Source organism: Erinaceus europaeus, chromosome 19 (genome assembly GCF_950295315.1).
Source record: "Erinaceus europaeus chromosome 19, mEriEur2.1, whole genome shotgun sequence".
Classification (NCBI taxonomy): domain Eukaryota; kingdom Metazoa; phylum Chordata; class Mammalia; order Eulipotyphla; family Erinaceidae; genus Erinaceus; species Erinaceus europaeus.
The window spans coordinates 52,824,204-52,840,192 of NC_080180.1; the positions used below are offsets into that span (position 1 = coordinate 52,824,204).

A 15,989-nucleotide genomic window follows, 5' to 3' on the forward strand; every position below is an offset into this window, starting at 1 on the left:
AGAAAAGAAAAATAAGAAAACACAAGCAGAACGTGGACTGGGTTTGGTGTACTGCACCAAAGTTAAAGGACTCTGGTGTATGTGTAAGGGCTGGTGTTCAGGTCCTGGGACATGATATAAGAGGACTGTGAGGGGGTTGAATTATTATGTGAAAAACTGAGAAATGTTATACATGTGCAAACTACTGTATTTTATTGTTCATTACTATATTTTATTGTTGACTGTAAACCATTAGTCCCCCCAATAAAATATATATATAGGGGCAGGGAAGGAGAAATCAAAGTGGAATGTGGACTGGGTGTGCTGTATTGCATCAAAGAAGAGGACTCTGGGGAGGAGCAAGAGGAAGGAGTGGACGAGAACTTCGGGGTCCTGGTGCAGAATGAAATTGTATCCATGTACCAATGACTACACTGTAAACCATTAACCCTCTCAACTAAAAAAAAGCCCAAAATATGCTTTTAGATTTAAAAGAAATTTTGGTCTTCTGAAAAGAAAAAGTTGTCTAAGTTAACTTTTCTCATAAAAGAGCAGAAAGTCTTCTGGGCTGTATTATGGGACCTCTCTTAGGACAATGGACACTGTTACACTTCAAATACTCAGTGAGTATTGTGGTAACATTCTTCCACCATTATTTAAACACATTATGAAATTTTTGTTTGGGTGTGGGAGCTGTAAGTCTTTTATTTTTCCCTAACCTCTGAAGATGTCTCTAAAATTTTATGCCAGGGGCCAGGCAGCGGCGCATCTGGTTAAGCCCACATAGGACTACATGTAAAGACCTGCACAAGGACCCAAGTTTGAGTCCTACATGCAATAGGGAAATTTCACAAGTAGTGAGGCAGGTCTGCAGGTGTCTATCTCTCTTTCCCCCTCTCGACCTCACCCTCCTCTCTCAATTTCTCTCTGCCCTATTGGATAAAATAGGAAAGAAAAAAAAAAAGGGAAAAAATGGCCACCAGGAGCAGTGGGTTTGTAGTGCTAGCGCCTGAGCTCCAGTGATAAGAGAAAAAAAAAAGAAAGAAAAAAAAGTAAGATTTTATGTCTATGAAGGAACAAGTTTTCAAACTGATCATCAAAAGTTGTGTGTAAACATCTTTACAAATATATCTTCCTATTTCTCATGCAACCCATCTATAATTTCTACTTCTAAAATATAAAAATACTCTAAAAACAGTTCTCTCTAGATTCCATTTTCCAGGAAACTATTTTTTAAGTATGGGCATCACTTTTGCTTTGAGCTATACTGAATTTTTAGTCAATCATCTTCCCTTATTTATGTTAAGTGATTCAGAATTCCAAATAATTTACATATGAATCATTTTATGGCAGTGTTCCATGGCTCCATGTGAGTCGATGACAAAGAAAAATGCTAACTTGGCAAAGGACACTGCTTATCTTTGGCCATGGTGAGTTTCAATGCATAAAGGAGAATGGAAAGTAAATAGATCAAGGAATAAACAACTCTCTAGAACCAAAACTAATCATCTTGTCTCCACTTTCACTACCAAACAATCTTTTCTCCCTTGGCCTTTGTCTCACTGAACCTGGCTCCTCAAAGTAGATGAGAATTCTGCCCCATCCTCCTTCCTTCCCTCGCCTGCCATCTAGCTCAGTCACTCTCTGCCAGATGTGCTTTCTCAAAACCCTGTGAATCCAGCCACTCGCTTCTCCCTAATCTCTCATTTACATTATATATCTGCACTGGTAGTTTTCCCTGGAATTCTCCTTACTTCTGTAACCCCCCCCCCCTTACTCCTCAGAACCAGATCAGACCTCACCTCCTCTAAGCAGACTCCCCTGCTGACCCACAGCTGGTCAGGTGTAGTCCTATTTGCAGTCCTATCTCTCTTTTTCTGTCTCCTTGGTGATGCACGGTTCCAACCACAGCTCTCACCCTGCCGCCATCTAAGTGTTTGTTTACCTTGCTCTCCAGAAACTAATGCAGTTAAGGTCTAAGTGCCTGAGTGAAAGAATGCATACACAGTGCACTGCTTTTGGCCAATAGTGGTTTCACAACTGCTACTGCCACTGCACAATCAATAATAGTGAAGATACAGTAAGAGAAAAGTTCAAATCCCTATAGCTGATTCTGTGGTAGATACCTGTGGTCCCCTGGATAATGATATCCACTGTCCCAGCAAGTTATGCAGCATGCAGTGTGCCCTGAAGGCATGAGTTCTTGGGTTTGCTCTCCAGAATGGCCTAAGACAGAGTAGTGCTTTGGTTTGATCTCCCCCCACTCATTAATAAACCTTTTTTATAATTAAGTATTTATTATTGGATAGAAACAGAAATTTAGAGGGGAGGGGTCTGTAGAGAGGGGAAGAAACAGAGACAGACACCTGCAGTACTGCTTCATCACTCATGAAGCCTTCCCCCTTCAGGTGGGGACCAGGGGCTTGAACTTGGGCCCTTGTGCACTATAATGTGTGATCTTAACCAGGTATGCTACTGCCTGGCTCCATTTTTTTAAAAAAAATTTTTAAAAGAATAATGACACCCAAAGATATCAAGTCCTATTGCCTGAAACTTATAAATGCTCCCATATTTGGAAGAAACTTTTTTTTTTTTTGCAGATATAGCAAAAGATGCTGACTGAAGTGAATAACTCAGTTATCTATATACATAACAACAGTCCTTGTGAGGAAGAGACAAGAGGAAGGTTTCAAGACAGCAACGCTACAAAGATGGGAGCAGGAGCTGGAGTGCTGTGGCTACAAGCCAAGGAATATTGCCAACCACTTATTCTGAATCAAGGAACAAATTCTTCCCTAGACTCCCCAAAGGGAATATGGATTTTAAACTTCTAGTCTCAGAACTATGAAAGAATAAATTCCTATTGTTGCAAGTCACTATATGTGGGGCAATACTATTCTAAAAGTCTCAGGAAATTAATAATAATATATGCTTGGATATATGTTCTACTGGGTCTATAACACAGACAATGAATGCAAGACTAGGGGAAGAAAAGGTAGACCCACTTCTGAGGGCCACTGCAGAATACTCAAGGGCTTCTGCCCTGTGTGAATTCAGCAAATGCATACAGATATTGAGAATGAGAGAATATCAGACACAGGAGAATTCTTCAGTTTATAAATACCACATCACCTCAAGAAACTACAAATCTAGCCCCAAAGCAGACCTTGCAAGAACCTCTTCCTTAGCCAAATCTGGTTTCTGGGCCTTTGCTCATGTGCTGGCTATCCAGAAGACTTTTCTGCCTTTCTGGTAAATTAACCCCTTCTCAGCACAAGATGCACTGATGCTTCTTGCTTCTCTCCCATATGCTACCCCTGAACTCCCAACACTTTCTGCAGAATTGGACTCTATCCCTAGCATCATATCTTTCTCATACCTCAAGTAAATTAATCTAATATGCTCAAATGTATTACAGTAAAGCAGAAGGCAACAGAAGCTAGTGCCCCAGGCTTCTTTTATTGAGTGAAAAAAAAAAAAAAAACAACAAACTGCATTTGAGAGAGGAACATGTTACACTGGCTTGTGCACAAGTTGTGTAAGCATATATACCCAAACCAAAATCACTGCTCTGACTCTTACCTAATTTGGGAAATTATTTAGCTAGATTTCTGTCTCTTTATCTAACACATTCAAGTCTAAAGAGATAATGCACTCTAATAATTGGCAGAATTAATTTTCAGCATGAGTCACTTTCTGTGAGTAACCTCCTAAACATGTCAAACACTGCACCACAAAAGTGGCTGGATATCTCTCCCCAAAACTTAAGACAATTTGTCTATACCATTTTTTTCTGTAAAAATAAGGTTAAATAGGTAAATAAACTTACTTGAGGCAAATCAAGCTTGACAAGATAAACTTATATATAGTCTCATGTGAAAATAGTTAAATAAGCAACATGTAAGGATAGAAATAAATATATAATCATGAATTACAAAAACAGAATGTTCAATAACAAAAAAACCCAAGGACTCAAATGCATGAAGTGACCAATTCTTTTGCATCCGCATGTAGTGTGCCAGACTGATAATTTTTGCTTATAATGGTTTTTATCTCAACAGGCTGTGGGTATGGATTGACCTGCCAATGCCCATGTCCAGCAGAGAAGCAATTACGAATCCAGACCTTCCACCTTCTGCACCCCCAAAAAAAATTTTGGTCCATACACCCAGAGGGGTAAACAATAGGGAAGTTTCCAATGAAGGGGATGGGACATCGAACTCTGATGGTAAAAACTATATGGAACTATGCCCTTATTATCCTATTATCTTACAGTTTTGTAAATCAATATCTAATAAAAACACTAATAAAAATAAATAATAATAATAATAAAGATTTTTCTTTTCATAACTGAAATGGTTGCTTACATTTTAATCAAGTAAACACAAATGTTTGTATGCTGTATGGGAAAAAAGTTAGGGTTGTGCAAAACTTAGCTCCCCTAATTACACAGTCTACTTACATTATATGACATTAGATAAAAAAGTTCAATACTTACATAAAGGAAAAGGCTTTTTCAGTGCAGAAAATTATAAAATAATTAAAAACACAAAAAATATCTTTAATTAAAATGAAAAAAACCTTATTCAGGGATATGATTTTTTTCCCCACAGGATTTGATTTATTAGCTGACAGTATGAATTTTTTTAAGTGTAAGAAAAAAATTATCTCTTGGATTTTCCATTCTGGAATTTTTCTAAAACTTTGCCATAATATTTTAAGTTTTCTATTAAAAACACATAAATTTATAAATGCCCAGTGAAGACTAGCCAAGGACTTACATAAATCTAAACCACTATTATAGCAAACTATCAAACCCTACTAACTGCAAACTCTCCATCCCCTTGGCATGCTAATAATCAATGTTAAAATCTTACAAGTGTTTTTCTACATGCATTTCAGATCTTAATTCAACCCAGTCTCACAATAAAATGTAATTTTTTTTTAAAGTTTTTTTTTTAATATTATTTATTTTATTTATTTATTCCTTTTTGTTGCCCTTGTTGTTTTATTGTTGTAGTTATTGTTGTTGTCGCCGTCGTTGTTGGATAGGACAGAGAGAAACGGAGAGAGGAGGGGGACAGAGATGGGGAGAGAAAGATAGACACCTGCAGACCTGCTTCACCGCCTGTGAAGTGACTCCCCTGCAGGTGGGGAGCCGGGGTTCGAACCGGGATCCTTATGCCGGTCCTTGCGCTTTGCGCCACCTGCGCTTAACCCGCTGCGCTACAGCCCGACTCCCAATATTTTGTTTTTTAACAATGGGGTTTCTTTTGTTCTCTTTTTTTTTTTTTTCTTTGCCTCAGGGTGATCGCTGGGACTCAGTGCCTGCACTACAAATCCACTGCTCCTGGAGGCTATTTTTTCCCTTTTATTGCCCTTGTTGTTTATCACTGTTGTTATTATTCTGTCTTTGCTGTTGGATAGGACAAGGGGAAATCGAGAGAGGAGGGGGAGACAGAAAGGGGGAGACAGAAAGACAGACACTTGCAGACCTGCCTCAACACTTGTGAGGCGACCCCCCCACCCCCTGTAGGAGGGGAGCCCAGGGGCTCGAATCAGGACCCTTACAATGGTCAGTGCACTTCGTGCCATGTGCACTTAACCCTCGGCGCTACCATCCGACCCTCCTTTATTTTTCTATTTATTAGTTTCCTATGAGATAGAGAATTGAGGAAGAAAGAGAAAGGGTAAGAGGGAGAGATAATTTAGTACTGCTCCAACACATGGAAGCCTTAGGTATATGAGTTCAGTGTTCTTCCCTGAACTATTTCCCTGGCTACCTATTACTAACTTGATATTTTAGGTACCATTAATAGCCACAGTTTAGAGGGCCAAGTAAGGTTAAGTAATTTTCCCGTAGTCAGATAAGAAGAGGCATAATCAAGCCATGTAAAATGTGGTTTTAGCAGCATTATTTAACTGAAATACAATGTGATCTACACATATAAATCTACATTACCTAACCATATTAAAACTGTAAAAGGCAGGAGTAGGAGTCATTTCAGATTATTTTCTTGACAAACTAGAAAAAATAACAAAAAAAAAATCACCTGAAAACAACAAATACAACCAGGATTTCTTCAGAGACTCACTAAGCCACAGCCACTAAGTTTCAGGTGCTACTATAATTCCATCCTGACTTCCCTGAGCAGATGACCTTAACAATGTGTCCCAAAATCTCACCTCCCCAGAGCCCTACTCTACTAGGGAAAGATAGAAATAGGCTGGGGGTATGGATCCACCTGTCAACACCATTGTCCAGTGGAGAAGCAATCACAGAAGCCAGAACTCCTACTTTCTGCATTCCAAAAAGAATTTTGATCCATACTCCCACAGGGGGAGAAATGTTAGGGGAAGATGACCAGAGGACTCTGAACCCCAATTCCATCAGGACCCACAGAGAGAAGAGGGGGTAAAAGAAGGGCCCTTGGAAGTAGTAATAGGTGGTAAGTGTGACTCAGAAGAGAAGAGAAGAGAAGAGAAGAGAAGAGAAGAGAAGAGAAGAGAAGAGAAGAGAAGAGAAGAGAAGAGAAGAGAAGAGAAGCGAAGAGAAGGTAAGACCATGGAAAAAATGAACAGAGGTGTTTATGTCTCCCTTGGGCAGAACTGTCACTTCTGAGTGAAGGCTGGGTAGGTTTGCTGACAGCCTGCTCACAAGATTGAGGGTTTCCTGAGCTTGGGGATCCTCAGCTGTGCCACCACACACCCACTTACGGGTACGGCTCCCAGCAGGGTTCCTTGGTATCTATCACTTCTGTGGGGTTTAGGAGTTAAGGGGCAACACCGAACTCACGCTACCTTTGATGCTACAAGTAACAAATTCTTTCTTCTCTGACCTGGCAATCCTGTGCTTTTCTCAACAGCTATAAAACTGGAAAGCTAACATGTTAGTTTGAAAGCAGGGTGAAGTCTCAGCCTTAATACATCTTTCCAGCAGTGCCAGACTTAGGAATCAGCATCTCCCAGGGAAGAGAACTTTGGTATTCCATAGCTAGTACCTAGATCAACTAGACGAGTACAGCCTTTGGAAAATGACAGGAAAGAACACAAAGGCTTGATAGTGTTTCTCCCACTGCTTGGTGGTCCATTCACTACTGTTCTGTCAAGGGCCAGCGGGTAGCTCAGCAGTAGAGTGGCTCGTGTGCCTGCAGTGCTGGGCTAGATCCTCGGCTCTGCATATGCCAGAGCTGACAGTGCTGTTTTCTCCCACCTTCCTCTAGCTCCTCCAAAATAGAGCAACAATGGGCCAATGCCGAATCTGTCCTTAAGTTCCTTAAACATAGCAAACCTCTCACCACTTTTTTTTTTTTCCAATTTCTTTTACAAAGCAGTTATTTCCACTGTACCTTTCCACAACATTTGGCTTTGTCTATTATCTTCAGGGCAAACTCCTTCCCTGTGCACCTGTGGGAGAAGCAGAGGAAAGCCATTGAAAGATGCAAATTAAGACAGCACCATTCCTGAAATACTCTGCAGCACAAACCTAGATAAGAAAGATGAGAATTCTCCTCTGTATATCAGAGACACCTTTAAGAGGGGTTACAGAGAAAGGTGATCTGAAGGGGATGAAGATGGAAAAAAAAAACTAAAAGCTGTGTTGTCAATCTCTTATAAATACTAGTAATTATAAAGTTAAGTCAGTAATTCATGAACACACTAAAACATGATTGTATCAGAGACAAGCAATGCAAATCTCAAACAGTTCCCATATATACATACAACTCAGAAGAGTTATTTTACGAGGCAGGTTAAGATTAAGAAAACTCAATACAAGTGAATATCTTCTAGCATCAATGTCTTTATCTTAACCCATCTGTCTGCAATTAATCTGTAACAAAGTGAAAAGGTCCTAGACTTTCAATATCAATTCTTCAACTGATTCTCTAGCTAGGTTTGCCATGATTTTTTTTTTGTTTGTTTGTTTTTGTTTGCTTTCCTTTATTTGATAGGACAGAGAAATTGAGAGGGGAGAAGGTGGAAGGGAGGGAGAGAGGGAGAGAGGAAGGGAGACAGACAGACAGACAGAGACCTGCACCACTGCTTCACTGCTGGTGAAGCTTCTCCCTGCAAGTGAAGATCAGGGGCTTGAACCCAGGACCTTGTGCATGGTAATGTGAATGCTCAACTAAGTGCACCACCACCTGTCATCCTATTAACCACATCTTTACTTTAAATTTATAGCTTTAAAAATATTTGTTTGTTTATGAAGAAAGAAGGGAGAGAGTATGTCTCAACTGTAGCATAAGGTGGTGATGGTGGAGGGGAGAGAGGGTTTGAACCTGCAGCCTCTAAGACGCCGGGATATTTTCTCAGTCCTTAATCACACTGTTAAATGTCTATCTCTGGTCCTAGAAAGACAGTTCACTTTGACACAAGAACCTTGACACTGTTACTTGACTTTGAAACATAATTTTACCTGAACATGCCCAAATCCTATCTGCTCTAGTAAAGGAAGACAGTTCGAGAAAGAACACTGCGATCATTGTGGAATAAGCAGTTACCTCAAGTGCTGCTGCTTCACCACATGGTCACAACACATCCTGACGAGACCTTGCTAGGAAGAAGAGCCTTCCTTCATTTGTTCCCCATTATGTAAACCAGTCCCTGTCTCAGCTTTATAAAATGTCTTCAGAGGTTAAATACAAGATAATTTGTTACTTCTGTGTGTCAGACTTATGTAGAAAGGGTTAAAAGACAGGGCATTACCTTGTGGCAATATTGCTAGAGATGCAGCAAAGTGGAAAACCAGAAGTTACTAGGACTATCTGGAAAATCCCCAGCAAATAATAAAGTTAACACTTCAAATGAATAGGATTGGGGTAGATAGCAGAATGGTTATGTTAAGAGACTCTCATGCCTAAGGCTCCAAAGTCCAAGGTTCAGTACTCCACACCACTCTAAGCTAGAGTGGAATAGTGTTCTCATAAAAACAGCAGCCTCCAAAAAAAAAAAAAAAAAAGACTATAATAAATAGGACTGTGACTAGGAGGCAGTGTATAGTGGATAAAGAGTTAGACTCTCAAGCATGCAGTCCAGAGTTCAATCCCTGATACTGCATGTGCCAGAGTGAGGCTCTGGTTCCCTCTCCCTCTTCCAAAAGTAAATTAAAAGATATATATATATATATATATATATATATATATATATATATGTACACACACACATATATATACTTAAAACTTCTCCCTAGTATGTAATATATATATGTATATATATATATATATATATATATATATATATATATATATATATACACACACACACACACACACACACATATATATTTTAAGATATGGCAAGTAGGTAGTGGCCAACAGAATCTAACCTAATCTAACTGGCTTTAATATTATTTGCAAGAGAAGAAGAGCTTAAATGAACAGATTTCTTGTCACTTGAGAAATCAAAACCTTGGGATTAAGCTGGACAAACAAAAGTATAATTTTAATAAAGGTCAAAAGTTAGCTGGTTCTAATTTCAGAGCTAGAGCTCATGTGTCCTGAACTACAGGCATTTATGATGAATTATTCACTGAGAGGGTTACTCTGGGGTTTAGGTAAGTTAATACTGAGAACAATACCTGACACAGGAAAAGTGTGAGAGTAATTTTCTAAAATGCATTTCATTCTTCTCCATTCCTTTCTGTCTCCTGGGTGATACCTACTCTCTCAGCCCAGCTACACAGAGAAGTCTTGTCCTCTGGAGAGCATGTTTCTCCTGTACAAATCACTGCTCGTGGGCATTCAAAAAGGGCTGGCCCTGAGGATAAAGCTCTTCAGGAAGAGGGAATGAAGGACTTTCCAGAAAGTATTTTCCTTCTTTCAGATGAGAACCTAACTGTAGTGAACAAGTGATCACAGCCCCCTACCCCGCTCACCGGTCCATGCACTCTTTGACCACGGCAAAATTTCCATCACCAATAACCTTCCCGATCTTGTACTTCTCAAGCAGAGTGGAGGATTCGGAGCACCTGTTCCCATTCAGCCCTACAAGGAGGAGTAAGCACAGAGTCAATCAAAGGAGCATGGCAGCCTTCCATCCTGAGTTCTACACATCCATAAAATTAGAAAGAGCAGGGTTTGTTTGTTTTTTAATTTCTGACGCTATAATGAAACTGAAGAACATCTCTGAGCTTTATTCTCTGAATGAAACACACCAGAATGTGTTCCTTTTGATTATTACCTGTAATCTAAAACCAACAGAACTCCTAAAAACTTAAACTCCTGAAAGGTCAGCTGAAATAAGTGATTATTTGGGTAAAAAGTGGCCCCAAGCTCAGCATACAGGCTTACTCCATATGCTGAGATAGGGCGAGGATGATGTTAAGTATTAAGTACTAGCAGTATCTTCAAGATTCCTCCTCAAAATTTCCTGGAAAAGAAAATTATAAGCAGCTAAGATGTCATGTTAAGATAGGGCAAGAGCTGGAAGTGGTTAAGAAGGACTGCTTTTCACAATGGACCCAGAGCAGACAGCAAACAGTCACACTTTTACTCTCCACTTGGGAGGATGGAAAGCTAACACTGAGGAATTATGAGCAGGCAGCCAGAAACAGAAAACAAGGAAGGTCCTAGCTCAAAATATGTACTGGGATAGCCTAATCAACACCGGTGGGGTTTCATATAATTTGTCCACTAAAGCTGTACAGCTGAACTGGCCAACATGATCACAGGCTCTTTAAAAAGACCATAATGTAGCACGACGGGCACTGGGGTGGCACCAAGCTCACAGGGATGGACATGGGATTCCTCTAGGAAGTAACAGAATGAGAACTACCTTCAGGACTCTCGCAATGATCGAGTTCAGGTCCACCGTTTACACTGGAGGAAGATCTGCCATGTGCAGAAATCTGTTGAGAGAGGAACAGGACCATTATTTATCAGGGTAAATATACAGATTGCTGGCTAACTACTCCTTAGATCTAAGGCACTGAGAACAGCAGGCGACAGTGTAATCACACAGAAGAGAGTGCACTGGCTTTTGTTCCAGCTCACACTGCTCCCAACGCCTATCAGATCAATGCAGTTCTTCCTCAGACACAGCATTTTCAACTCAATTAGTAGGAAAGTGGACAGTGTGCTAGGTTTTGATAGTGTTGTGTTGATTTTGATGAAATACAGGAGATCTCACGGCATCACAGCTAAACCGTACTTGCCAGAATGTCAGATGGTCCCAAGACTGTCAGTGCCTCCATGGTGGGGGACCTCAGGTCTTCAGTCCCTGCTGAGGTTCTGGAACTCCAGCTCCACCCCAGGACCTCATCCTTCCTCAACCCCCCTGGGCATGCTAGGTGCAGAGTGCAGCCCTGGCTCAACCTTCCTCACCCACCCCAGGGCATCAGGAATTCCTCTGAAACATTCTATCATCTGGAGAGAAATAAAAGCTAAGCTCTGACTCAACAAAGTTGAATCAACTCATGTCCTGAGTGGCCTGCATTTCTCGCCCGAGTTTTTGTCACCTTCACTCAGATGGAGCAAAACTGCCTGGGAGTATGGGTGTGTGGGGGTCCCTTTCTTGCCACCTCACCATAAAGTACTCAGGATCAGAGAGAGAGTTCGCCTGGTACGGTGCTCGCACCAGCATGCATGTGGCCCAGGGGTGAGGTCTGGCACCACATGGGAGGTGCTATGACAACAGAGGAAGCTTCAGTGCTGCTGTGTCTCCTCTCTGTTTCTGTTCTCAAACTCAGCAGTGAAATCACACCCATGACCTCAGTTCTACACACACATGAAACCTTGCATTCAGCTAAACAAATACCTGGCCCTTTAGAGTCCAGTCACTTTCCTTCCTCATGATACAAGGTGCTTGATGGACAATTTCCCCCCTTTTTTCCACTGAAACTGATGGAAATTCCAATATTAGGTGAACTCTATACTAGACTATTTAAAATCAGAGCCAGTGACTTAATGGGAACTAAAGGGAAGCTGGAAAGGAGACCATGGCACTTGCCATCCTGTTTCCATAGCTGCAGCCTTGACCTGGTCCCTGCCTAGAGTTTCTCTCTGGACCTCACCAAAATCCTCCTGACTGGGCCAACAGTGGAACACTCAGTTAAGTGCACATATCACCATGCGCAAGGATCTAGATTCGAGCTTCCACTCCCCACCTGCAGGGAGGACACTTCCTGAGCGGTAAAACAGGTCTGCAGGTGTCTATCTTCTCTCCCTTTCTATTTCTCCTTCCCTCTCAATTTCTCTCTGTCCTGTCAAATAAAGTAGAAAGGAAAAAAATGGCTACCAGAGGCTAAGGATTCATAATGCAGGCACTGAGCCCCAGTGATAAAGCCTGGTGGCAATAAATAAATAAGCAAAAACAAAAGCCTCCTCACTTATGCTCAGTCTCCCCCATCCTGCTCATCAATGACAGAGAAGACATGAGACTTAACTTAGGACCTTAAGCATACAGTCTTGTGCACTATCTCTGTGTTACCCCCTAAGCCTCAGCAACTGCTATTCCTTAGCTACCTTTACTAACTGCTATTCCTTAGCTACCTTTACTTCTCTCTACCACTCATCTAATATGACCTCTGCAAGTCATCCATAGCCAAACAACCTTCTCTTTGTAAGGAAAGCATTGACATAGTAGAGTTTACTGAATGCTTTCCCTTGCCAAGTCCTTAACTATTTTATATCTTATGAATTGGGATTTATCATCATGTCCACAGACTTGTGTAGAGGCAAAAACTCAAAACGTATCAGACATCTTACCCAAGCACCACAGCAAAATATGGGACTCGGAATTGAAACCCAGCTTTCCCTGTCTCCTCTCTCAACTGCTCTCTGTTGTATTAAAAAAAAATTTTTTTTAAAGGCCACCGGGAGTAGTGAATTCACTGTGCAGCCACCAAGCCCTAGCAATAACCCTGATGGGGAAAAATAGATCCATCCTCAGAAGTTGGAAGATAGTTCACCTACTCACTTGCCAAGTGCAAAGGCCCAAGATCAAGACCCCAGTACCACATGGGAACATCTATGCAAAGGAGGTACTTCCTAAGACACATTCTTCCTTTGATCTTTCTCTCCTTCTACTCTATCTTATAATAAATTCAAAGGAAGAAAAATGGGTGCACCAGAAGCAGTGGAGACATGCAGGCAACCATGATGTCTTGGTGAGCAAAGCCTTGATGATTAAAAAATAAAAAATGTGACCTTAAAGCATAATGAAGATTTTTAAAGCTCAGTCTATTATATATCACTTGTAAAAAGATTTGCTTTCCTTATCATTTTTTTTATTAAAAAAAGTCAGAAGCATCAATTCCATTATTAGAATGAAAACCAGTACAGATTACCACGAATGCTGAGTAAAGAACTTATTTTAAAACAGAACTTTGCTTTTATCCTGGATCTATGATAATTCACTAGGAAACATGTCCGTATTAGTAACAGACTGAGAGCAAATAATCTGAACCAGTATTTACAGGTTGGTAGCAACCTGTTGTGGCCAAAAGAAATCTTAGCTGGACACAAGATCAGATTTGGTTTCTCTTCTAGCTATTAAGTACAGAATAGAATTTATTCTCTATAAATGGCTTTTACCACCTCTCTGTCTGACATCATGGGCCTTCCCTTATCTAGAGTTCACTCTTACCTTTTCAATTTATTATTTAAAAAACATATTCTATCGATTTACCATTGGTTTACAATACTGTTAAGATTTCAGAGGGGCTGGTGGCCACCGGGTTGAACACACATATTACCATACAAAAGGACCCAGCTTGCAGCTCCTAATCACCACCTGCAGGGGGGAAGCTTCACAAGTGGTAAAGTAGTGCTATAGTTGTCTCATCTCTCTCTTTTCTTCTCTTTCTCCCCTTTCCCTCTCAATTTCTTTCCATCTTATCATATAAGTAAAACAAACTTTTAAAAAAGGATTTTTGGAGATAAGAGTTTCACACCTTTAGAAGCTAGCTTTACCACCTCCCCCCCCCCAAAAAAAAAAGCCTTCCAGCCACCGTACTATAAAATAGCTGGCTGTAACCATTAATGCCCACTCCTTCCCTATACCTCCAGCAATCACTATGTTTTTCATAGAGAGGTTTGGTTTCATTTGGGCAAGTTCAGATTCAGATTTGTGACAAGTTAAGAGAGGTAAATGAACTATGTCTACACAGGACAGGACTGACATGGCAGCCAAGTGACTAGTTCAAGAGAAGGGCAGTGTGGAGCCAGCTCCTTTTGCCTTTCTCTTTCTCTAAGCATAGCTGCTGCCTCAAACCAGCAGGGAACCTCAGCACATTCCCACACACAAGTCTTTCAAGCAAAGTGTGGGCTTACTGAATTCTGAGTAACAGACAGGAAGGAGGAGCATGATCATTTGCTTGAAATGTCCGCCTACTGTCACTGAGGAGGCCTCATGGAATTCTCAGATGCCAAACTTCTCAGAGGCGACCTCTGTCGATTCCTTTTGCCAGCTTTAAGTCTTAACCTCATCCAATCACCACAAAAGCACTAAAAGAACTTCTAGTGACCCAGTTTCATAAATAAGGGATGTTTCAGGTTAACATGTATACTGCTTATATCAAACAAAAGTGCTTGCACCTGATCCTGTTATTTATACTTAAATGCTTGGCAAACTCCGCCTTATGCCCACCAATGTGAGTTTCAGCCCAGTTGAGCCTTTTCCTGCCAAATGCCTCTGTTTGCTCAGCAACTACACTGCCCAACTCTCTGTCCTGCTTCTAATGGAGTCTTTGGCTCATTGGATGATTTACTGTTGTCAGGGCACCCTGTCCTGAAGTCCCCGAAGCAGCATAGTCCCTCTTTTGCTTTTGTTCCTGCCAACAAAACCAATTACGTATGGCCAGAGATGAAGTCACCACCCAACATTTCTTGAGTAGTAAAAGGAGTATAAAAGCAGTCCTCTTTCTGTACTTAAGACTATTAACTAGTTTTAAAGACCAAAGAAATGTCAAAGCTCCAGGGGAAAGTGAAAATGTCTAAGGTCAGCAGCTACCGCGGATTTACATTTCACAGCTTCGAAAAGAAGTCTTGAAGTTCAAAAGGTCAGAGAGTTACATTTTAGCTCTGCCAATCAGTATGAGATACTGCCAGCCCTTTCATCGCACTTCACAAATCTGGAAAATCTTTCACCACCAGCAGACCCAGGAGACATGAGCAGATAAAACATCAGCACATCAGACAGTTTATAATCTCAAGATGTTGGATAATGTTCCAAATGTACTTTTTTTCCTTCTTCTTTCAAACAACTAGAAGACTGGAGGCGGACAGCCTCTGGGCATATGCTCCAGCTTCAAATAAACAGAGCTGCGACTCTCAATGTCCACAGATGTGCCCCTGACTGCTACTGCAGCCCTGAAAGTCTTAACATTGGGACATAGATGATGAATTCAGTTTCAGGGAAATGCTTTCTTCATCCATCTGGCAGCTGATGACACATTTAGGACTTTTTATTGCCTATCTGTCCCTAAGAAAATGCTGTGGGTTAAGAATAGTAAATATCCCCAAAGGGAAAGTTATCAGCTAGATCGAAGTGTGGCTGAGAGGGCCTGGGCAGAGGAAACAGGAGATCATGGGCTGAGGTCAAAGAAAAAAGGGGAAATCAGGAAGCCGGGGGATTAAGCAAAGAAAATGTTGGGAGTGGTGGGATTCTAGGATTTGTAGAAGAGAGAAGAATGGGCAGGCAGTGATGATTCTGGGGAACAACAGAACTGGAAGGAGAACAAAGCAATCAAGTACATAAGGAGAGAAGATCCTATAGACCTCAAAAAGAAGAAAGCTACTGGGGGGCAGGGGCAGCCTAAGAAAGAAACTTGGGGTGGCATCTACCCCACCCAGTGATTTTCAAGGCCTGGTGTAGTCTCTTTCATAACCCAACTAGGCTGACACCCAGTGAGACTGGCAGGATCTTGGGAGCTGTGACTTTCAGTGAGACTACAAATAATGAAGCTACTCTAGTAGAGGTCAGTTAATGCAAAAAAAAAAAAACACACACAAACTTCCTACTACGTATTCCTGGCTACAAAAGCATCACCAGATTTCTCAAACAAGACC

At 41.0% G+C, this 15,989-nt stretch overlaps 2 protein-coding genes across 6 annotated transcripts in view; both read right to left on the reverse strand.

Moving 5' to 3' along the window:
* The window catches only part of MAB21L2 (mab-21 like 2), a 384,237-nt gene that overhangs the window by 267,415 nt on the left and 100,833 nt on the right, over positions 1–15,989 (reverse strand). The window lies entirely within an intron of this gene.
* The window catches only part of DCLK2 (doublecortin like kinase 2), a 147,770-nt gene that overhangs the window by 23,790 nt on the left and 107,991 nt on the right, over positions 1–15,989 (reverse strand). For all 5 annotated transcript variants that reach the window (XR_009546381.1, XM_016190448.2, XM_016190457.2 and 2 more), the window contains 3 exons: positions 10,756–10,828; positions 9,857–9,965; positions 7,329–7,386 (listed from right to left, as the gene is read on the reverse strand). Coding sequence is in view for 4 of the 5 variants with exons in the window: in XM_016190448.2 (XP_016045934.1) it covers positions 7,329–7,386; positions 9,857–9,965; positions 10,756–10,828 (240 nt within the window). In the remaining variant the exon portion in view is untranslated. The remainder of the gene's footprint in view (positions 1–7,328; positions 7,387–9,856; positions 9,966–10,755; positions 10,829–15,989) is intronic.